Source organism: Mus musculus, chromosome 5 (genome assembly GCF_000001635.26).
Source record: "Mus musculus strain C57BL/6J chromosome 5, GRCm38.p6 C57BL/6J".
NCBI lineage: Eukaryota > Metazoa > Chordata > Mammalia > Rodentia > Muridae > Mus > Mus musculus.
The window spans coordinates 115,647,396-115,670,574 of record NC_000071.6 but is presented as its reverse complement, the minus strand read 5'-3'; the positions used below and the strand labels follow the sequence as shown (position 1 = coordinate 115,670,574).

At 51.4% G+C, this 23,179-nt stretch overlaps 1 protein-coding gene across 12 annotated transcripts in view; it reads left to right on the top strand.

Annotated features, from left to right (window-relative positions):
- Positions 1-22,401, top strand: part of Bicdl1 (BICD family like cargo adaptor 1) — an 83,671-nt gene extending 61,270 nt beyond the window's left edge. For 2 of the 12 annotated variants that reach the window (XM_006530487.3, XM_006530490.4), the window contains 7 exons: positions 275-421; positions 6,689-6,868; positions 7,657-7,875; positions 9,057-9,200; positions 14,544-14,674; positions 18,636-18,756; positions 21,006-22,401. In XM_006530487.3, the coding sequence (XP_006530550.1) occupies positions 275-421; positions 6,689-6,868; positions 7,657-7,875; positions 9,057-9,200; positions 14,544-14,674; positions 18,636-18,756; positions 21,006-21,170 (1,107 nt within the window). In that variant the 3' untranslated portion in view covers positions 21,171-22,401. Of the gene's footprint in view, positions 1-274; positions 422-6,688; positions 6,869-7,656; positions 7,876-9,056; positions 9,201-14,543; positions 14,675-16,988; positions 17,949-18,635; positions 18,757-19,310 lie in introns of those variants that run through there. The other 10 variants (XR_003955719.1, NR_151598.1, NR_151599.1 and 7 more) reach the window with 10 other exon arrangements.
- The last annotated feature ends 778 nt before the right edge of the window (positions 22,402-23,179 follow it).

Genomic DNA, 23,179 nt, shown 5'->3' with positions numbered 1-23,179 from the left:
TGGAATTTACAGAGCACTGACTATCCACCCTTCCTCTGCCTGGCAGCCCACATTCTGGCTTCCCCTGGGCTAACTCCTACCCCTTCCCAGTCAGCTTTCTAAAGGGGAGGGCCTGTCCCTTCAGCCCAGGATTGTACAGCTCTGTTCTCCAAGACAAACCCAAGTCTCTGGGCACAATATCCAGAGACACATATCTTCATATCTGGGGCTAGTCCCTCCTCCTATGCTCAGCCAATTGAACTCTACACCATCCTGTGGTTCTCCGTCTTTTCAGATCAAGATGCTGTCAGATCGAAAACGGGAGCTGGAGCATCGGCTCAGCGCCACCTTGGAGGAGAATGACCTGCTTCAAGGGACTGTGGAGGAGCTGCAGGACCGGGTGCTGATCCTAGAAAGGCAGGGCCATGACAAAGACCTACAGGTACTGGGCAGAGAGGCTACTGCATAGAGCTAGGGCCAGACGGGGGTGAGGGTGGGGCGTGGGGAGGGGAGCGGGTGCTTAGCCAAAAAGGAAAGGCCAGCGCCACTTCTGGTGGCCAAGTAGGTGACCCTGAGATCTCCACATGGGTCTTAGACTTCCCCAGGGAACTCTAGCACGCCTATACCTGGGTAAGTAAGTGTTCTCAGATCACCCGTTCCTTCTGTGTGCTCAGAGCCACTGGTCCTGGAGCAGTGTCATACAGTTCTCTCTGGGCAGTTAATGCGGGAGAACGCAGAGTCTCCTGACCTAGCTAGCTAGTATTTGTGAAATCTATGAGAAGATCTCAAAGGAAGCCCATGGCCCCCACTCTCGGCTCCAGTGCCCTCCCCTGCCGTTGCCGGCACAGGGGTTTAGTTGCCTGGCACAAGGAAGAAACCAAGAACCCAGCAGGCATGCTCAACTTCTGCCTATTGTCAGAAAGGGCACAGGCCAACGCCTTGGTGAGCCTAACTGATGTTTTTTTAACTTCCCTAAGAGAAACGACTTCTTAGTCGTGTTTGCTCTTGCTTGGGAACTGCCACCAGGCTTTGGCTGAAAACCCAAGCTCAGACTTGGAAGAAATAACCTCCAAAACAAAAAAACAATCACCCAGTCTCCCCAGAAATATGGGGCAGTATCTGTTCCCCGGGTGCTTTGCTGGGCTGGTTCTGTAGAGTGGGTGGGGAGAGTCCAGTGGGCAGTGTTGGTATCATATGTGGGTCATCTGTTGGGCAGGTAATACTGGAATGCCAGGTGAGTCCCTACCCAAAGACCAGGCCGCAGAGGCCTCACGGGGTTCAGAGGTTCTGATGTGGGATGACATTTTAACTAAAGCCGAGCATGGTGGTACATGCCGACAATCCCAGCACTTGTGAGGCTGAGTAAGGAGGAATGGGAGTTCAGCGTTAGCCGGGGCTATGTAAAGTTCCCGACCAGGCTAGGCTGTACTGAAACTGTCTCAGACAGTAAACGAGAACAGCTTCTGAGTCTGGAGTCCAGTAACTCACAGCACCGCGCTGTCTGTGTGAGCTCGGCTGCACCCAGGCAGAACCTCTACAAGGGTCGTCTAGCAGGGTTTAAGTTCTCCTTGGTGATGCTTTTGTTCCTTCAACTCATCATTTTCCAGATAGTAGGGCTTCAACAAATGCTGACTAGAAAATGGGTCTGGGATGTAGTTCTGTTGTTGGGGGCTTGGCCAGAGAGCAGAGACTCTCGTTTCTATCTCCACAGAACAGAGGGGACAGGAGAGGAGAAAGTGACGCCAGTCCTAAAGCCTTCCAGCAGGCTCTGAAGTGGAGAGAAGTGCCTCAGGTTGCTATGATGGACAGCAGAGAGTGCCGCAGGTCACTTTCTAGTGGATGGAGAGCTTTCATAGTCTTCTCCAAAGCCTACAAAAACAAATCATTTATCCCAAGGCATATGCCAAGTCCTTGATGGAATGGAGACTAGAGACCTCCCCCTCCACCATAGCTGACTTGCCTGGTGCTCATTTGCCCTTGCAAGCCCTCTGTGGAGCAGCCTTCAGATCCCTAGGAAGCACTCTGAGACAGAACAGAGAGGGGAAAGAACTACAAACCCAGAAACTGCCCTTGCCAAAAAGAAACTTTGAGCCTAGCATGAATTTGCAAATCAGAATTATTTCTCCTACCTAACTGGGAACCGGGAAATGAGGTGGAAGAACGAGAATCTTTGGTACCCTCAGGTACTGCCCGGTGTAGGTGGGCTGTGTCCTGTAGCATCAGGAACCTGAGGCCACACACTCACGCAGGGCCGCCAGCAAGGCAGGCGTTCCACCCTTTTTGGAGAATCATATTTATTCTCACTTTTCCTACTTCTGTCTGTTTATGTAAAAGCTCCTTGTCACTAGTTACTAGTGTCCTCCAGAAAGCCGTCACCAAGATGGCCTTAAATGACAGGAAAAAAATCCAGCTGACCCAGGTGGACTTGCACGGTCGTACCCCAGCTTTGTAAAGTGTTGAGTCAGTGGCCTTGGAATGTGTTTAATCCCTTGATTTTAAATCCTCAGATAAGGGCGGGTGGGAGGCAAAGGCCTCCATCAGCAGGAGGGCCCCTTTGATCTGCTTCACTGGTGACTGGTCCTGCTGTCTACCAGAAGCTTTTTTTTCTATTGGGGGGGGGGGGTGCGGCGGGGAAGGTTGTGTGTAGGTGCACATGTCAGGTCAGAGGAGAGGTACTGAGACCCTTCCCACCTCCCAAAACGTGGATCTCAGGATGAAACGCAGGTCATCAGGCTTGGGGGCCCGTGCTCCCTGAGCCAGTCCTCCCACCCCTAAACAGATTTTTAAGGCACTGGTGGAGTTCAGCCGTGGTCGTTGTTTTTGTTCTGAGGCCTTATAATAGGCATTAAAGCTCACTGCTCGCTTCATAACAAGCGTTTGGTTTGAGATGGGGTCTAAGGTTAGTGCTGCGTAGTTTAGAACTTGATGGGCGGCCAGAGCTGGCCTTGGACTCACAGCAGGCCTCCTGTCTCTGCCTCTCGCAGGAATCACAGGTTCACGCATCCGGTTCTGTCTCTGCTAAACCCAGGAAGATACTTGGCTTTTTGATCCTCAGTAAAGAAATCAGTTGTCAGTCTAAGGGGCACTCAGCCCCTTACAGAAGTGTGTAGGAGCTGACCCTGGCAAATGGGTGGCTTCATCAGCAGAGAGCAGCCCCACTCACCGTGGGGGACTCATAGAGCACATGTCCTGGGGACTAGACTTTGCCCTGACTCTGATCATGTGTACTTCCCTCACACCATCTCAGCACTCCCATGTCAAGAGAATGCCCTCCTCACGCTACCCTTCAGCGCTCTGAACTTAGACTTTCCACAGTGTACTAATAAAAAGGCGTTTCATGTCATCCCTTTTCGTACATAGAAATACACTGCCGGCTTTCTTATACAAAGATACTGTTTTCTTCTCCTTCTCTGTTTGAAGCAGAGTTCCTTTGTCTAGCCCTGGCTGTCCTAGAATTAGATCTGTAGACCAGGGTGGCCTGGAACTTCAGAGACCCGCCTGCCTCTGCCTCCTGAGTGAGTGAGGGGTTAGTGGTGTATGCAGCCATGCCCATCGAGATACTATTTTTACATTACAGCATTTCTACAGTTGCCAGACTCTTCCTTGATTTGATTTGATTTTTCTGCACATTTGTCCAGGTGGTGAATCAGTCACTGACCAGAGAATGAGGCACCTCCTGGCCTTTTGTTCTCTTGCTGTTACAGTTAATTACATATCTTTGAGTGTGCATGAGTAATTGAACTAATTGCGTCCAGTGTGTGAGAACTCGTACTTGACTGTGAGACAGTCTCCTGCTGAGATGTATGTTTCCTGGAGAATAATTGTAAAGCATTTGGTACTTAATGTACTGCTTGTATCTGTGCCAAATGCTTCCTAGGAATGTCTCTTTATTCCCCGTAACCCTGGCTTGCTTTGTTTTCTTTTTCTTTTCTTCCAAGTTTTCCCAAAACTGGGGCTGGAGGAGGTCCCACTGTAGTAGCAGGTGTTGCTGACCCAGGGATAGGCAAGCGGCTTGCCAGGTCTTCTTGTCTTCCTGGCAGCAGTTGGGCTCCAGCCCTTTCTAGTTAGGGCTCATTCAGGCCACTAGCCAGCCAGACTCTGGCAGTGGTGGGCTGAAGATGAGGCTCCAGGCAGCTAGGGAATTGGCTCCACGGCTCTGAAGCACTGGCTCCTTTCATGAGGAGTTGCCACCACCCACCCAGAGCCCCTGCATCTGCAGGAGGCACGGCGGCTTAGTGGAAAGTCTGAAGAGAGCAGCACAGTCCACTTCTCAGTGCTGGGCTTGATCCCGAGGCCTTGGACTGTCAAGGTGCCCCTCCAGCACCGAGCTGTGTTTCCAGCCAACCCCTGGCTGTTGAACTAATGGCCACCCAAGTCTGGGAAATGTCCGTGTTGTACACCACTACAGCCAGCTGTTTGCTCTTTTTAATGAAACAGAAATGGCTCCAGAAAGACCATTTTCTAAAAGAATAAATTTAAATCCCAGGAAATTCTTCATCCACACTAACCTCTAGGGAGAAAACTCTATGTGTTTGCTGGTTTGTATACCAGACACTAAGGAGATCTGTGGGACTCTGGCCCAGCTGCAGTGGCCAAGGACTTGCACTGGGAGAGGAGAGTTGGAAGGAGGCAGCCACTGCTCTCTTTCGCAGCTGCCGCTACTTTATAATTGCAATGAGACTACAGTTACAGTGAGACTATGAAGTAGCCAGGCTGGTGTGAGCAGGGAGAGCCACAAGTGAGGTGCAGAGCCTAGGAACCAAGGTCAGGGTCACTGGGCAGGAAGTGACCGTGGTGGGCCCGGGGAGAATGTTTCAGGAGAGAATTTTCTTCTCCAGGAAGTGTTACAGCTTTTATATGACAGCAGCTCTCAGATGATCCCTGGTGGAGTGATCCTCACACCTTTACTCCTTCTGCATGGGTAGGGTCTTATAAACATTTTAGGGTATGACAGCAGATACTCTGTGGAGGAGCTTGGGGCACTGCCCCTAAGTGATTGATTGTTGTGATCCTCTCCATGGGGTGCTGTGGCAGTGCCCTCAGGGGCCAAAAGAGGGCATCAGATCCATTGGATTAAGAGTTACAAACAGTTGTGAGCCTCCATGTGGGTGCTGGGAATCAATCCTGGGTCAGCTGGAAGAGCAGCCAGTGTTCTTAATCACTGAGTCATCCAGACCCCTCCACTTTATTGCTTGAGACAGCATCTCTTACTGTCTCATCTCGTTGGGAACATGCACTTCAGAATGGAGTTGCTGGATCATTGAAGAGTTCATGTTTGAACTTCATTCAATAAACTGCTAAGGAGGGCTGGCAAGATGACTCAGTTAAAAGCACAGGTCCTGTATGTTTGTCATGGCAAGATCATATCTGTATTCCTACACACACATCATACATAGCACACGGACTTGAACCATAATAATAAAATTTCTTTTTTTTTCTTTTCTTTTTTTTTTAAAAAGGAAACTGCTAGGGACTTGGCTAAGTATAAACCCTCAGCTCTCATTGGGAGTGAGAATTGTAATTGCTCCCATTGTCATCAGAGTTTGCTGTTTCCAGTGATGGAGTCACTGTGGTCCCCCATTGCTGCTGGGTTTAGTTTTCTGCTTTGATAATGCCTGGCCATGACTGCCGCTGCCCGGCTCTGCATCGAGAGCACCTGTGCCCCACCCCTGTGGGACACTCATCTCTGGCTAGCCTCGCCTATCAGCAGTCCCCAGAGCCAGCAGAAGCCTGCTGCAAAACACAGTGGTTCCCAGGGAAAGTCAACCAAGGCTGCTGCCACTTCAGAGGCTGTCTTGGAACTCGCTATGTAGACCAGGCTGGCCTTGAACTCACAGAGATCCACCTGCCTCCCAAGTGCTGGGATTAAAGGCCTGTGCCACTATGCCGGGCATAAATTTTTTTAAATCAAGATACAAAACCTCTTTTTTTTTTTTAATTCTTTTTTTTTTTTAAACTCGATTCTTTTTTTTTTTTTAAGATTTATTTATTGTATATGAGTACACTGTCACTGTTTCAGACACACCAGAAGAAAGCATTGGATCCAATTACAGATGGTTGTGAGCCACCATGTGGTTGCTGGGAATTGAACTCGGGACCTCTGGAAGAGCAGTCAGTGCTCTTAACCGCTGAGCCATCTCTCCAGCCCAAATTCTTTTTATTTTTAAAAAGATTTGTTTATTATTATATCTAAGTACACTGTAGCTGTCTTCAGACACACCAGAAGAGGGCATCAGATCTCATGACGGATGGTTGTGAGCCACCATGTGGTTGCTGGGATTTGAACTCAGGACCTTCCGAAGAGCAGTCAGTGCTCTTAACCACTGAGCCATCTCTCCAGCCCAAGATACAAAACCTCTTATACTTGGTTCATATCTTGAGATTTTTGTTTGGTTTTGTTGTCGCTGCTGTTGAGACAGCGTCTTTCTTTAACTAAGCTGTGTGCCATCACATAGTCCCTTGAGTCTTTTGAATCCTAGGTTCTTCCATTAACTTTTTCCCAGAGAATTCTCAAGTACTGGAGTTGTTTGTGCTGTTGAGTTTCTCAGAGCTGGGTCTTGCTGACTGGATCCCCCATACAGCCTGCTCCGTGTCCCTCCTGCCTCTGTTTTTCTGCGAGTTGTTGGCCAGTCTAGCTGCAGGGTCCAGTTGTGGCCAGTGCTTGCCGTGGTGTGGCTCAGCAGCCCAGCCTGTGCTTTCTTCCCCACAGCTGCACCAAAGCCAGCTGGAGCTCCAGGAGGTGCGGCTGTCCTACCGGCAGCTGCAGGGCAAGGTGGAGGAACTCACGGAGGAGAGGAGTTTGCAGAGCTCGGCTGCGACCAGCACGTCCCTGCTGTCAGAGATCGAGCAGAGCATGGAGGCCGAGGAGCTGGAGCAGGAGAGAGAGCAGGTGCTCATATCCCCACCGGCTGGCAGAAGTGGGCCCTAGGTGCTCTTCACCCTCTTCAGCACCGTACTGCCCCCCTGGCATGAGTTCCGATGGCCACAGGCTGGAGTGAGACTCACTTACTGGTCAGCCGCTAAAACCTTGAGCAGAACAGCCAGAGCGCAGTGTCCTTCTCAGTCTCTCCCCCTGGGCCTCTGAGGTGATCCAGAGCCATCGCTCCTGTGCCATTTGCCTCTTTATGCCCCCATCGCCTCTCCTTCCCACCCAGGCTCTGACTCCAGCCCGTACAGCTACTCGTAGGTGACAGAAATACTTTAGGTGGCAGATGAATGGGTTAGAGGGTGAGAGAACAGGGAAATCAGAATTGGGAATAGCTGGTCACTGGTACAAGGAAGACTGAGGCAGAGCAGTTACGGCAGGCTAGTTCCGGGCCAGCCAGGGCTACGTATGTACATAGTAATCTCAAAAAGAACTGAGCATGGTGGGGGTGGCACATGCCTTTATTTCCAGCGCTCAGGGGGCAGAGATGGGCAGATCTCTATATGAGTTCAAGGCCAGCCTGGGCTACACAGAAAAACCCTATCTCTGAAGGAAAGAAAAAAAAAAAAAAAAAAAAAGAAAGTCTAAGAAGATGTACTAACTTTAAACTAAGTATTATTTCTTAAGATATTTTAAAAAACGAAACTCTTGCTTCTAAAAAGCAGATTTCAAGTACCTGGGTTTTGGGCTTAGGTACTAACTGACCGGGGCCTCTCTAGAGTCTGTAGTGATGGTAACACTTTGTGACACAGCTGAGGCTGCAGCTCTGGGAAGCCTACTGCCAGGTTCGATATCTCTGCTCACACCTCCGAGGGAATGACAGTGCCGACTCAGCCGTATCCACAGACTCCTCCATGGACGAGTCCTCGGAGACCTCGTCGGCCAAGGACGTGCCTGCCGGCAGCCTGCGCACTGCCCTCAACGATCTCAAGAGGCTGATACAGAGCATCGTGGACGGTGTGGAGCCCACGGTAAGGGCCCTCCGAGGGGCGTGGTCGGCGTGCGTGGGGAACGAGGTGCAGACAGGGCCTCCCTTGTCACTTGTTGCCAGGATTCTGAGCCATTCATTTGGAGTATTGGGCACCAGGAACCAGGAAGTCAGTCTCCATGGTCCCCTTCCTGCAAGTACAATGAGAGGGGTTTTCAACCCCCACAAGGCTGCAAACCTTTAATACACCTGCTTATGTTGTAGTGACCCCCAACTGTAAAGTTATTTTCATTGTTCGTTCATGACAGTAATTTTGCTAGTGTTGTGAGTCGTGATGTAAGTATTTTTGGAGATAGAGATTGCAATCCCTGGTTGAGAACCAGGAGCGCTGTGGCATAGCTAGCGGGTAGTTCACCATACAGTTATGCACAGGCACTGGGGGCCTTGAGTTGGAGGGTTTGCTTAGAAACTTAGTTGTCTACATAAACTCCCAGGCTGTCCCTGTGCGGCTGGTCCTGATGGGGTAAGAGTGAGCGGGCAGACTGTGAGCACTAAGGCTTGCCAGGTATGGCCGCTCAGAGCTTTAGTCCTGCACTATGGAGAAGAGGCAGGCAGGTTACTGTGACTTTGAGACTAGCCTGGTTTACATAGTGAGTTCTAAGACAACCAGGGCTGCATAGTAAGACCCTGTCTCAAAACAAACAACAACAAAAGCCCTAAGGCTTCTTTCTAGCAAAATCTCAGTACAGAAGGTTGAGGAGGTGAACAAGACCTCACGTGTGAAGAAGAGGGCTTTTCTTCTGCCCCCCCCCTCCGTGCCCCCCCCCCGACTCCCCGTGGCCTGGCATGTGCACAGAGTCTGATGGGTTTCTCCTTGACTTCTCGCCCATTTGACAGAACACTTAGGTCTTTGTTATAGTAGAGGCAGTGAGATGAGGGCAGACGTTTCTGTCGGAGCAGCCTGGGTTGATCTGCAGAGTAGATGGTAGGAGGCCAGGCCATTGTGGGGTAAGGAAGATGCCAGTGCTTTTGCCGTTTGTAGCGCGCGCAGCTCTTATAGGGTAAAATTAAACCCAAGTCGCACTTGCCCGGCCTGTGTCATCCTCCCTGTCGTCTGTCCTTCCTCTTCATCTTTCTGTCCTCTGCATTGTGCCTCCTCCATTACTCTCCCACTAACTGTCGCTTGCTCCTCCCTCCCCACACCTGCTTACCTCTCTCTGTCAGAGCACCCGGAGGATGGACGATGACTCCTTAGAAGAACAAATAAGGCAGACCAGTGAGGACTCAAGAGCCCTGAGGGAGCTCATGGAGGGAGAGAGGGGTAAACTGAGGCAGAGCCTAGAAGAGCTGCAGCAACTCCACAGTCAGGTGAGCACCCCCGTTTCACAGTGCAGAGAGTGTGCACGGGGCCTTTACCTAATGCGCCCACCTGTGTGAGCCGAGGGGACTGGGACCCAAAGTTGAGGAACTGGGTGCTGACCACTGAAAGCCACAGCTCCCAGGTTGTGTTGTGGAAGTTGTGAAGTGAAGGTGTCAGTGTCCTCTCCTCTGGGAGCCTATTTTTCAGCTCTGGAAACTTCTGTTGCCCTTACTGCTCCTTTCTTGTTTGATCATGACGCCATCTCTCCTATGGACACTGAAGGACATGGATATTCTGATCTGAAAGATGTTAAAGAACTTAGAAGTGCCACCCAGAAGCTTGTGAGGTCTGTCCTGAGACAAGCTTCCTCTGGACCAGACTCTTGTGCGGGAGTGAAAACTTGGGGACACCTACAGATAGTCCCACTCACACCCCACCTGTCCTGGGCCACTGCTCCCACCCTTCTGTGTGGGATTAACACACAGCTTTCACCTTGGTAACGTGTTCTTATATGTACGATGCCTTCATTATGAACCCTTGTCTCTTCACTGTCCTCTTAGACGAATATGGGGAGGCCGACCTCCAGCCACAGAGCAAGGATGGAGATTACAGCTGTGGCTTGCTCCTGGTCACATACTGGGGAGTGAGCTAGGTAGCCCAAGGCATGCTCCTGCCTAAAGTCCATGGTCCTTAAAGAGTGATTCAGTCTTAAGGACAGATCTAAACTGAGGGAATAAAATACAAGAGACAGTTTGATCCAGACACTCTCTTAACAGGTCTAGCTCAGTGGTGGGAGTGTTGACAAGCAACTGCAAGGCCCTGGCTTTAATCTCCAGCACTCCCAAAAGGAAAAGCTTGTGTAGAGGTCCTTTGAAGTCTGTGGCACATGCATGTAATCAAAGCCCTTGGGAGGTGAAGGCAGGGGGATTAGGAATTCAAAGTCATCCTTAGGTACAGTGCCAGTTCACACTAGCCTAGGCTACCTGACACCTGTCTCAGTGTTCTTTAAGATTAACACTTGTATTGTTTGTAGATTGGTTTGGAAATGGAGTGTTAACATTTACTAGCCTTGAACTCTTGGGCCCAGTAGATTCTCTTGCCTCAGCCTCCCAAACATAGTTCAGTGCTCCCACTTAACTAAAACAAGTGCTTGCTTATTAAAGTTTTGACAATTTTCTAAAAATTTTACTTTGGCTGCTTTGCTTATCAAAGTGAGGACCTTGTTTCATTGAGAAACACAGTTTAAATATAGGTTCTCTACTACGTAAGTTGATAGCCAGGCATGGTGGTGCACACCTTTGATCCAGCACTCGGGAGGCAGAGGCAGGCAGATATATGTGAGTTTAGGGCCAGCCTGGTCTACACAGTGAGTTTCAGGACAGCCAGGGCTGTTACACAGAGAAACCCTGTCTCAAAAAAGAAAGAAAGAGAAGAAAAGGAAACCAAAACAAAAGTTGGTTTGATGTCTGGCTTAGTTCAGCTCCTGTGAGCTCCCTTTCAGAGAGTGCTCTAGGCTTGGATGTCTTTTCCAGAATACTCAAAAAAGAAACCCCTCGGCCACACCCACACCCACTGACATGATAGTCATGGGAGTCACACTAGTACCCAAGGTGGGGTTGGTGCTCAGATGGGATTTCATAGTCCAGGATGACTGAAAACAGCAGCAGACACTAAGGGCTTGCTATGCCTCGTGCGGCACCTTGAACAGTGGTTGGTTCCCATCCGACCACCACTGAGCCTGCTAGTGAACACATGTCTGGATGGCTGTGGAGCACCTGCAGCCTAGAGAACTGAGATTCCAGGAACAGCTAGCCCATTACTTCCCACTTGGGGGAATTCTTTACACCCCTGGAAACTGGGCCGGAAGTCAGTGTGAGCATGCACCCTCAAACACTAACCAGACTGTTAAGTAGAAGACTGCAAATTATTTAAGTGCTAATTATTTGTATGAGGCAAAATCTAATAACCAACATGAAGACCTGCCTGGCACCCACCACCCCTGTGTCCTCTGTTCTTACCATCCCCCTTGGCATTGATGAGTACAGAGCAAATACTAGTAGATGGTCTGGGTCTTCAGGATTAATTGCAGAATATAAAAGACAAGCACCCAGGAGCTGAAGAGATGGCTCAGCAGTTGAGAGCACTTGTTCTTGCAGAGGACCCAGGTTCAGCTTCCAACACCCACATGGTGGGTCACAACCATAACTCCAGTTCCTGACACTCTGTCCTAATCTCCATGGGCCCCTCACACATACATGGCGCATATTCCTACAGCCAGCCACCTCCACACGGTGGCAGTTTTCCTGTAGTGTGGCTTGAGAGCAGGGTACCTCGTATGAGTCGTGGGCAGCATCCAAGTCCAGACAGAAGTCATCAGGTCCTGGCCACTGTGTGCTCCCGCACACTGCCAGCCTCCTCCATCTTTTCCCCCCCAAAAAAAGGGTTTCTTTGTGTAGCTCTGGCTGTCCTGGCACTCACTTTGTAGACCAGGCTGGCCTCGAACTCAGAAATCCGCCTGCCTCTGCCTCCCGAGTGCTGGGATTAAAGGCGTGCGCCACCACGCCCGGCTCCAGCCTCCTCCATCTTAACGCCTCTCCTCCTCTGCATGGTCACAGAGGAGCTGAGCACTCACAGGTGTGACCCCTCCAGCTCCGCCTCTGTCTGGAAGATTCCACCCCACCTGCTCATCCTTCAGTTGCAGAGCAGATTTCACTCCCTCCTTGGTCCTCTCTTGCTCTCCTTCCTGCACCCTCTGCTCTACCTTACCGTGGTGATGACATTCCCATGTTATCTTCCAGTCTGGCAGACCACAGCCCCCATAATGACCAGCGCAAGTGCTGACTCGGCGTTTTCTCCTGGCAGTCCTAGCACAGGCCACTGGACAAAGCTCGAGCACAGAGACTCAGATGGTGGTGAAAGGAAAGACCAAGTGACATGGCTTTAAGGGTGGGCTCTCAAGTGCTGTTTAATGATGAGGGCCTCTGTGGGGTGTAACTTGAGTACATGTATAGATAAACCAGATCCACTTGGAGATCCAGCCTTAGTGAAGAGAGGAAGAGCACAGCTCAGAACCGTGGTTAGAGCTTTCAGGGAGACCTTCATCACATTTAAGCCTCGCGTAAACTCATTGTGGGAGATTTTTTTTTCCCTGATTTCCACAGCCCTTCCAAAGCAGTTGGCTGTTGGGCTCTAGCTTCTTCAGGTTTTCTAGACCACAGTGGAAAGCTTTTCTGGAGCTTTATTTGACACATAATAGGTTGGTTGGTCCTGTCTAGTGTCATGCCCAGTGTGTGGTTTCAAAACCTGTCTGCTCCTTCCTCAGTTATCCTGAAGCCACACCCACACTCCTTTGATCTGAAGAAGTTTGTCTTTGCCACAGGCTTTCTGGGTCGTGGGGCAGGCAATGAGCTGGTACCTCTCCTCAGTCACCTCTGCCTCGGAGCTAGATGAATATGCAAATGAGAGTTTGCAGAAATTCTCAACTGCACACTCCCAAAGCTTCCTGAGAAAGTTGGAGCATTCTCAGTCTGCAGAGCGTCAGGCCCAGGCCCTCACATTCCTTACTGGGCACTCAACACAACGTTTGAGGTTAGGAGAGAGGCTCAATGATTAAGAGTGCTGGCTGCTCTCCCCGAGGACAAGGTTGGATTCCCAGCGCCCACATGGCAGCTTGGAACTGTCTGTAGCTCCAGTTCCAGGATCTAGCACCCTTCTGGCCTTAGTGGACACACAGACATATGAGCAGACCCACGTACACATAAAACATTCCTGTCTTCCTGCCTCATCATTGGATGGCTTCTGCATTCATGCTAAGTAGCTGCTGGCTCTGTCTGGGACCTTGATCTTCAGTCTAGTCATGGAGTCAAGGTGGCAGCTGTTCCCTTAATAGGAGGGAGCAGGCCTGTGTGGATGGATCCTCCCTTGGAAAAATGTCAGTGGGTGTGTAATACTTACCAAGAGGGTGTGGCTGGGCATCCCTGTTCATGTCTGATCCTATCAGTCTTTATTGCTTAACACATTTTGAAATCTCTAGAACTGGTTGTGCACAACACATTTGCTTTGTGTAACTTCAGTAAAATGAATGCACTGCATTAAATCCAATAGCTATCAACAGCTGGAACAGCTGGATGGATAACAGGCAGGGCAGGGTCATGGGATCTCACAGGTCTGCAGCCTTGTGGGGGCGGGGGGTGGGGGGGTGGGGGTGGCAACTCTAGTTCACACCATAGTGCAAAAGGAAGTAGATGCCTTCCTCGTGTGGCTTTTCTAGCTTGAGGTCATACTCTGTCCCCCCAGCAGGACATATAGTCAGTGATGTCCCCACATAGTGAAGGTTTGGATCGATGACTACCTCAGAATATCAGCTGATCAGTACACGGGTGTTTTAGGAGTAAGTTCCACTTGCAGCCACACCCTGGGATGTACAGGTGGGGAGAACATGCTTCCAAGACTGTGGTCTGCTTGCACTACTGTGGGGTTGGATGGAACGTATTGCTACACAGCCACTAGAGCAGCCCTTCGTTGCCAAACAATAACTCCCAGGTTAGTCTGAGCAGGTGCCATTTACTGAGGCATGGCCCGCCCACAAAGAAGGTAATAGAACCAGACTGACAGAGCATACTGTCGAGATTCCATATGGCTCTGATCTGTGGAGCTGAATGGGGAGATCACACTGGGCCAGAAGTTGAGACCCTGCCTCCAAAACTCTGTTCCAGAGCCCTGATGCAGATGGGGGAATCTCTTTCACTGTCTGCCTGGAGTCTCTCAGCCAGAGAAGGGGTGTGATATGCTGAGGACACGGGGGATCTGGAACCATGGCTACATATCAGGTTCAGCTTCCCTATATGGGGTGTGTGTGTGTGTATCTTGTTACCTAACTGCAGGACCAGCCTACTCCCCATACATGCCCCTGAACCTGTGGACACCTTTTTAAATTTTTTTTCAGAGTTTTATTTAATCCTTAATTTTATGTGTATCAGAAGGGGATGTTGGGAACCTTCAAGACAGAGTTAGAGCCACCTGTACTGAGGGTACTGGAAAAAGCAAAACACAAAACAAAAAAAACTTGGGTCCTCTGAAAGAGCACACAGTGATCTTCTTAACTGCTGTCCATTTCTCCAGCCCCTCAAGATTGAGGAAGAAGTCAGCAGACAACTTTTTGGAGTCACTTTTTTCCTCCATCTTTATTTGGGTTCAGGTTGCTGGGCTTGCATGGCAGGCACCTCTACCTGCTGATCCATCTTGCTGGACTCTGGGTGCCTTTTCCTTGGAGAAAGCACCCGGGCCGACGGCGGCAGCAGCAGCAGCAACAGCAGTGTTATCGCAGACATCCCTCTTTGATCTGTTGCTAGGTGACACTGCTGAGCGTGGAGATGACCGCACTGAAGGAGGAAAGGGACCGACTCAGAGTGACCTCTGAGGACAAGGAGCCAAAGGAGCAGCTTCAGAAGGCCATCAGGGACCGGGACGAGGCCATTGCCAAGTGAGTGACGTGAACCGTTTACTCTGTGTGTGTGTGTGTGTGTGTGTGTGTGTGTGTGTGTGTAGTATAGTGTATGTATGTGTGGTGAGTGTGGCCCCTGTTTCCGTTCCTGTAACACTGAGGATACAGGTTTTCCATGAGTGCTGGGATTAAGACTTCAGCCCTCACTGTTCACCAGATGCCTGCCCTTCCGTCTCTCCAGCCTCCACTGTTTCCTTTAATAACACTGTGCTACATGCTTGTCTTTAAACTGCTGGTGCCCTCCTGTGATCCCAGCACTCCGGAGGCAGAAGCACCAGGATCTCTGTGAGTTTGAGGCCAGCCTGGGCTACAGAGCAAGTCCAGGACAGCCAGGGCTACACAGGAAAAATCCTGTCTCAATAAACGAATGAGTAAAGGGAGGGAGGGAAGGAAAGGAAGGGAAGTTGTGTCATGAGCCTGCCATAATGTGATCTACACAAACAAGAAAGGACTTCAGCATGAGCCAGCCTGCACCACAGACAGAGTTCAAGGCCAGCCTAGGTTCCATAACAAGACCTTCTCCCCTCCCTCCACCCTGCCCCCCCCACAAAGGTTAGCTGCCTGCTACTCACTCACTTGTTCCCCTGGGGAAGAGCGTGCTGGGGAAGGCTGTCATGTGCCTTGTTGACACCTTTCCTATGGGTGTGTTTGTATATCTTTAATATATTTGTTGCATAGTTGGTTGGTTTTTCTTTCTGTTACTATGGGTGGCGTGTGCTATTCCCTGCTACTAGTGTGGCATAGGGTATCCCCATGTACAGTTTAGCTTCCCAAAGTTATTATTGTGTCAACCACTGCTTTGTTATTTTTGGTTAATTTTTCATTTACAGACATTCTCAAGTGTACACAAAAGCATCCTAGCAGGAACCCTCATCTGCGGGTCCGTCAGCTTTAGCGAGAGTGTTGTGTGGGTTAGTTGGTCAGATGGGTTTTTTGTTTGGTGGTGTGTTTATGCTGAGGGCAAGCCCGGAGCCTCGTGTGTGCCAGGCAGACGCTCTCCCAGTAAACCCTCCGAGAAAACACTATCCAGTCAGCCTTCTTAACCCTCCCCCAGCACGTACAAGTTATGTCATAAATGGAGGTTTAGTTGCTTAGAATCTGCTCTGGCGCCCGAGAGCTCACCTGACTGACGTGTTCTGAAAGTCTGTCATACTTGCCACCCCTTTAACTGAGCTGCCCCTGGGAAGCCGGGCTGTCTGTCTGTCTGCACTTCTCACTGGGATGATTTCATACCATTTCAGTGTCCACTCTTCTGTTTTCCCAATAAGCTAGGTCATCTTCTTAAACCGTGTTGTCGGGCCGTCATTGTTGTTAACAGAGAAGGGGTGTGTGAGCGCATTTCTTTCCATCGGACATGTTGGAAGCACACAGGGGTAGCTTCCCGGAGCCCCTATTCTGTGAGTTGGTTGCTTTGTTTAGCTACGCAGCCAAGGCTGGCTTCTAAGGCCAGCCTTCTCCCTGGTCTTAGACCCAGGTACTGAGATTACAGGTGTGCACGAGCACACCCAGCTGACCTAAAAATATTTCCTAGGGCCTCAGTTGCTGCCCCTTCACTGAGAAGGTAAATGGTGCCTCCACAATGGGAAGTAAAGGAAGGGAAGGAAGCTCTTAAACCCAACTCTGGAGGGCAAGGACTCACACTCCCTAGTGCGCAGGCGGGTCTGAAGAGAGCTGGTCTGAGTGATGCCCTGTGCCTTTAAGCTAGAGCCATGAGCAGTGTGGCGTGGCAGGTTCTCAGCTCTACCTTCCATTCCTTCCATTCTTTCCATCACCTGCGTCCTGGTTCACTTTTGGGTCTACTTTTTCTCTGGTCAGACCTCCCATTAGGTTGCCTGTTTCTTCTAGCTCAGTTTCGGGAATTGAGTGCAGTGTATCTCGGTAAGGCCTGTCTGTGTCACTTGCCCCTGTGTGCCATGTTCCGGGTGAACCTCCGTGCCTGCACATGTTAATCACCGGGGCTCCCACACAGTGGCGTCAGAGTGGCTGGGAGGAGCCGCTGCTTCACCTGTATACTGTAACGTGTGTCCAGGGAGACTGGCCTCAGCAGACTGCGCTGGGAAACCTTAAGGTAGTCTTTATCTGACACAATGGGAAAGCCGCTAGCAGTGTATCACCTTACGATTCAAAAGCACTCACTAAAAACACAAGTTAATCAGGCAGGTGAAAAAATTGTACCACTAAAACCATACCAATGTGGGTACCACCAATTGTTCTGGGACTAGCAATTGGCTTTACAACAAAACAAATCAAAATAGTGACTTCAGGAGTTCTTCTGGGCATTGGAAATATTCTTTTTTTTTTTTAAGATTTATTTTATTTTAGTTATATGAGTACACAGTAGCTATCTTCAGACACATCAGAAGAGGGCATCGGATGCCATTACAGATGGTTGTGAGCCATCATGTGGTTACTGGGAATTGAACTCAGGACCTCTGGAAGAACAGCCAGTGCTCTTAACCGCTGAGCCAACTCTCCAACCCCGGAAACACTCTCCAAAACTCTTTTTAAAGACTAGGATTCATGTATGATAAGCGAGTTGTGTGGTATGCTTTTGGATCTGGGGTTCCAGTTAAAGACTCCCCTTTCCTCCTGCACTGCAGCACTGGCGTCTCCAGGCCCTGGCGTTAGTCAGCACTTTCCGGTAGCTCCGGGCTGCTCGCGGCGCCATCTGCGGGCGGACCCTGGTACTTCCTGAGGCTAGAGCCGCTGGGGGAACTGTCAGGCAAATCGCGTCCATGGCAACCGCTGCCAGGAGGATTTCCGCTGTTCTTTAACAGCCAATGCCTGTGGGCATGACAGAAGCAATCTGCAGTGTCTGCACGCTTGCCCATTGGACAGGCTTGGTCCTATCCCTGTGGCCTGCAGCCGCAGTGGGCGGGGCCGGGACCAGCCCAGAGTTGTCGGGAGCTGCTTCTAGGGCAGAGTGGCTGGTGAATGCAGCACACCGGGTGTGGAGTAGGTGACTAATTGCTGGGTAGAGGGCAAGGCGGGCGAGGAGGAAGTATGGTCTGAGTTCTGTACAAATAAGAATCACCTACTCGTTCCGGCTTTGCTCATTTAGTGTGTCCTGAGAGCAGAAGGGCAGCCACTGCAGGCCAGGCCTGCGGCCCTCCACGGGCCTGGCAGGATCTGCTTTCAGGCAGCGGGCGCCGCCTTTGCAGAGGCAGCTCCGCTACCGGCATCCTCCTCTCACACCCTCTCCACGGGGCCTGCTTTTTGCATTGAGCGGCTAAACTGTAATAACGTTGGGAAGGTGAGCAAAACAGTACCCAAGACACACAAATGGGAAATATTGAAGTAGGAGGGAGAGCTCGTATCAGTGCCATCTCCAGGGATGATAGCCCCAGCGTGTATGGTATGTGGCCACACACTGGCAATTTTATTCCCAAAACCTTGACCTTTTCCTCCCCAGTGCCATCACTGTCAGTAAGTACCATGTATCTGGGTTTTCACTGGTGCCCGTGTTGTATTGTCTTTTTTAAAAAATTTTAAACAGTTCCCCAGTTATTGCAAACTAATGTTGCTAAACTATGGCCACCATCCTTTGAACATCTTTATCTTTGGAACAGTTTCTTTAATGGCTGAGTAGCTTGTCCAAAGGACTACCTTTTATAGCAGGAGGAGAAGGTCCCCACCCTGTGCTGTGCACAGCCTTTAGTGAAGGGCCAGCAAGCAGCGCCTTTGTTGAGAGGCCTTTGATCCTCTCTAGGCTCTGTCCTCTTTTACCCTCTCGCTGTGACACCTGTTTAGCGATGACAGGTCATCTTTTGTACCTATGGCTTGGTTAGGAAGCAGGCAAGTTGCAGTCAGTCCTTGAAGAAGCATAGCTCCAGGGACCCTATGGTGTGGGATCGGCCCTTCCCTTCCCCGAGACTCCAGGTCTCCTAGTGAAGAGGCACAAGGTGCGCATGTCCGTGCTCATCGCAGCCCATGTTTGCAGGAAGAACGCTGTGGAGCTGGAACTCGCCAAGTGCAAGATGGATATGATGTCTCTGAACAGCCAGCTACTGGATGCCATTCAGCAAAAACTGAACCTCTCTCAGCAGCTGGAGGCTTGGCAGGTAAGCAAGCGCCCAGGGCCGGGGGAGGGGGGGGCACCCACTCAGAACCCGCATTAGGAGCCCCCGGGCCCCAAGGAGACAGAAAGCCCAGGCAGCCCCTGGGAGGGATGCACCTCCACCAGATGTGGAGTCGGCCCCACTCAGCTGCTCATTCGGTTTGTTTTAGAGTGATGTGGTTCAGCCCAGTGGTCCCCACAGGTGCTGCCCTGCCCTTCTCAAAGGTCTGTGGCTTCTTCATCCAAGGGCGCTATTCAGGCATGGGTCAGTGCAGCTATCTCTATGCAGCTATCTCTAAGTCCCCATTTTCAGGGTCTCCCAACTCCTTACTGCCCTAAGGTCGTGACTCAGGGATGAGGGTGAGATAGGCTGATTCAAATGGTTAATGTCTTTCTCCAAGAGACTGTAACCTACTAGATAGTAGTCACCTGTGACTTAGGTGAGCCCCGCAGTGACCGACAGAACAGCAGTGTCCATTACATCGTGGCCCCATGGGGCCGGCAGCAGCCAGCACCATGGCTCACCGGGGCTGTTCTCTTCTCTCCTCCCGGCTACAGTTTGCGTCCTCGGGGCTCTTTACTATCTGGCTGCTTTGGTTTCTGATCTAGTGGCCTTTCTCAGTTCCTGTGCCAACAGCTTTAGTTGTACACCCCTCCTGCCTTTGAGGTGAGATTGAGCCTTGCGTCCATCCGTCTGTTGTCCTCTGCCATCTGTCCCACATCTGCCATCTCCCCATGGCCCACTGTGTTGTATGCCAGAGCCTGGCCTCATCTCTGTGCCATCAAGTCCCAGTCTCCTCCTCCTGTCACTGCAGCATGGCAGACCAATGCCGCCCTGTCCTAGATGGGTTTGCACTGCAGGATAGCAGCAGGCGGGATCGGGACCAGCTCGTGCACAGGTGCACATGCACGTGTAAAGTTCCAAGGAGATACATTCCCTGGGAGTTCATTGGTGGATTCAGTTATTTAAGTAGAAGAGCGCAGTTGAAGTGACTGTGACAGAAAATATGGTGGCATCGAGAGGACTTTTTCTAAAGCTCTGTGTTTTCCCTTTGGTGTTGAACAATGTATTTTATGGAGCTTGTCCTAAGTGCCACAGAGCAGTCAGTGTGCTGAGAATCTGCACTGGGGCTCAAGAAGTAGGAGCCGTGTGCTGGCAAAAATGACACAGGGTCTAACCTGAGAGGCAAGTGGAGAATGGAGCTGGCAGGGGAAGGAGGAGGAGGAGGAATAGGGGAACAAGCTGTGTGCTCTCCACCTGGGGAGGGGTCAGGAAGGTCCTCTGGTTTCATTTGGAGACCTTTAAATACGCCCACAGAGCAAGGCCTGAGTGCAGCTGAGGTAAGAGGCATCCAGGGTCTGCCCTTCAGCTCATGAGTGCCTACTGAGCCACACAGCTCAACCTTTCCATGCTGCAGGGAGCCCACCCTAACCTGGCCTCACCCACCATGTGCTTGGACTCGAGCAACCGAGTCCCTGTGGGTTTGTTAGGGCCTTTTTGTCAGAGCATCACACAGCTCCCACTGGGTTAAAAGCCGGAGGAGAAGGTGGTGGTTGCATACTAGTGGTAATTACCAGGGCTCCTTGCAGACGGGTAGTGGCGGAGCCCATTGTCAGGTAGCTGCCTCTAGTCAGTCCAGTGAAGAGGGAACTGTCCTCAGCTGCTCCTCGGTGAGCTGCCTTCTGTGAGGGGGCTTTTTCTAGGCAACCAGGTCAGGTCAGGTCCTCACCCCAATAGACTGAAATTGGAACAAGATAGCATCTCAAAATGGCACTGCTCGTAGCTTTAGCCGTGGGAAGCTTGGCCACAGGGGTCATCGCAAGCATAGAGTGTCTGTCCGTGTGGGGCATGCTGGCTTAGCCTCAGAGTGATTTGAAGGGGGGAATTAGGACACAAACAACCTTGGGCAGGTCATTGGGCAACAGAGCTCACAAGCCAAGGTCACTCTGGGCTGAGGGTGGGGTGGCAAGCCAGACGGCAGGCACCCAGGCAGCCCCATAATCTAGTATGGGGCTCACAGTTATATAGGCCTAATGGCATTGCATCAGGACAGATGACAAGGGCCCTGAGGCTGCGCACTAGCTACATGGCATCATGTGTCCCGGCGTGGTGTCAACATTCACCACTTTCTCAGCAAATGACAGTGCTGCTTCATCTCATCCCTCATCTTCCCCTGTCCACATCTGTCACCTCCCTGTCCAGCCCCAGGACCAGGTAAAGCAGCTGCTTACCCCTCCCTTCTCCCTCTGCAGGATGACATGCACAGGGTCATTGACAGGCAGCTGATGGACACGCACCTGAAGGAACAGAGCCGGCCTGCTGCTGCTGCCTTCCCTAGGGGCCACGGCGTAGGGCGGGGGCAGGAACCCAGCACCGCAGATGGCAAACGGCTCTTCTCCTTCTTCAGGAAGATTTAGGTGGGGAGGAGTCTGGCCATTGAGAAGGGAGGACTAGTGGCAGTCTGAAAAGGTTCCCCCTTAGCTGGAGCAGGGCAGCCACACTGCCTGCCCACCTGCCCTGGAGCCCAGTTAGCTCCAGAGAGCTCACTCCCTATGTCAATGTAATGGAGACTGAGAGGTAGGGGGGCCTGCCTTGTCCTCTGAAGGCTGCCCCTCACCAAGGGACAGGAACAAACCTGTCCCCACTGCCCAAGCCAAGCCTCAGCCTGGGCTTTCCCAGGATCCTGTTAGTGAGCAGGGCTCAGCCACTCAGACCCAGCTGACCACAGTCCACCCTAAAGGCTCTGCTGCCTCCTTGGAATTTGAACATGGGGAAGAGATTGGGGCCTCCTGTGCATGCCTCAGGAGGCCTGAGCCTCCACTCGAGCCTCAGCCACCAGCCTGGAATAGGGGAGGCACGGCCCCTCACCCGTGTGCATGCACCTCTGCTGGAGCCCTGCACAGCAGGAGGCCCAGCCTGTGGCTATGAGGCCTAAGAACCAGGTGTACAAGCTCTGTTGAGGCCATCCTGTACCCCAGGGAAGGCCATCTTCTGGCTGCCACCACTCCTCAGCTTCCTCCAGTGCAGTCCTTATCCCTAGGGAAGCCTGGGCCGGGCAGCATTCCCATTGCCCCTGTAGGCTTTAGCCTCCAGACTTCCCCCGTCATGGGACAGGACTTGTCTTCCACAGCACCCTCCCACCTCAGATGCAACTTCTTGGCCAACCCGAGCAAGTTGAGGCCACAAGAGCAGCCTGAGGGGCCTGGTTCTCCCACCCTCACACTGAAGGCAGCGTGGGTGCCACAGGGTGGATGGGGTGAGGCTGCTGGGAGCCTCCAGATACTGCCCACCAGGCCTCTAAGAGACAAAGCCCTAAGCCTGCTGCTTCTGCTCCTTCTGCAGCAGCCCCCTCCCCATCTCTGCTGAGGCCCCAGCCCAGAGGCTGTGGGCCCGGCCTGCAGCTGCTCACCACTCTCTGAGCCTCCTGCCCTCCACGGGAAAAGCACAGCAGGGCTGAGCGGAAAGAATGTACTTATAGATATGTACATACCACAGTGCTGTAATTTTGTATGTAGCAATTGTGTAAATACACGTATGGATTTTATAATACACACATATAAATCTATAAAGGCATATTTTTAGAAAAACAGCGCACCACTGCTTCTTTTGAAAATAGTCTGAATAAGAATAAAATGAATTTCTACAGACCTTGTGCCTCAGTTCCTGGGTATGTGGAGGGCTGTTTGCTGTGAATGTGCCTTAGGATGTGTCAAAGCCACCACTGGCTGTTGGTGTAGCCAGGACCAGCCCCAGAAGGGCGACTTGTAAAAGTGACAGTGTCGGCCCACATCCTCCAGCCTGGCAGACACTTCAGCCCAGCCTGAAGAGCTCACTGCAGGCACAAGCTGCATCCTTCTGGTGTGTGCAGGTGAAACGAACAGCCCCTGGCGTCTTCCCACACGTGCTCTGGGCCCACGGGAAGCGCCACCCTGAACCACTGGTTCACAGAGAACAGACTTGGCCCCTGACAGTGTCCCAGGGCCCTCCATGGGCAAGCTGCGCAGCACCTGAGGACAAGCGCTGGACCAAGAGCAAGAGTCGGGTACCCAGAGCACAGGGGAGGGAGAGCAGACAGACCCTAGGAGGAAATTTGGCAGCTTGAACCTTTATTTTTAGTATTTTTTTTTTAAAAAGCATAATTAGAAACTTTCAATACAGAAATAGTCCTAGCAAACCATTTAAAAGTTGGTTGTTTGACAGGAGTTTCACATCGGGCCCACCAGGGTACCAGTGTAGCCCTGATTCTCCCACCCTTATCCCCACCCTTACCCCCACCCCACCCCACTCATGCATGTAACACTGCGGGACAGGCACACTGTTGTCACCAAAATCACCCACCACCCAGGCCTTAACAGGCTGGTGCCAGAAGCCATGAAGGCATCCAACTTGGGCTGATGCTCCGAGATCACCCTTTTATTGCTTGAAT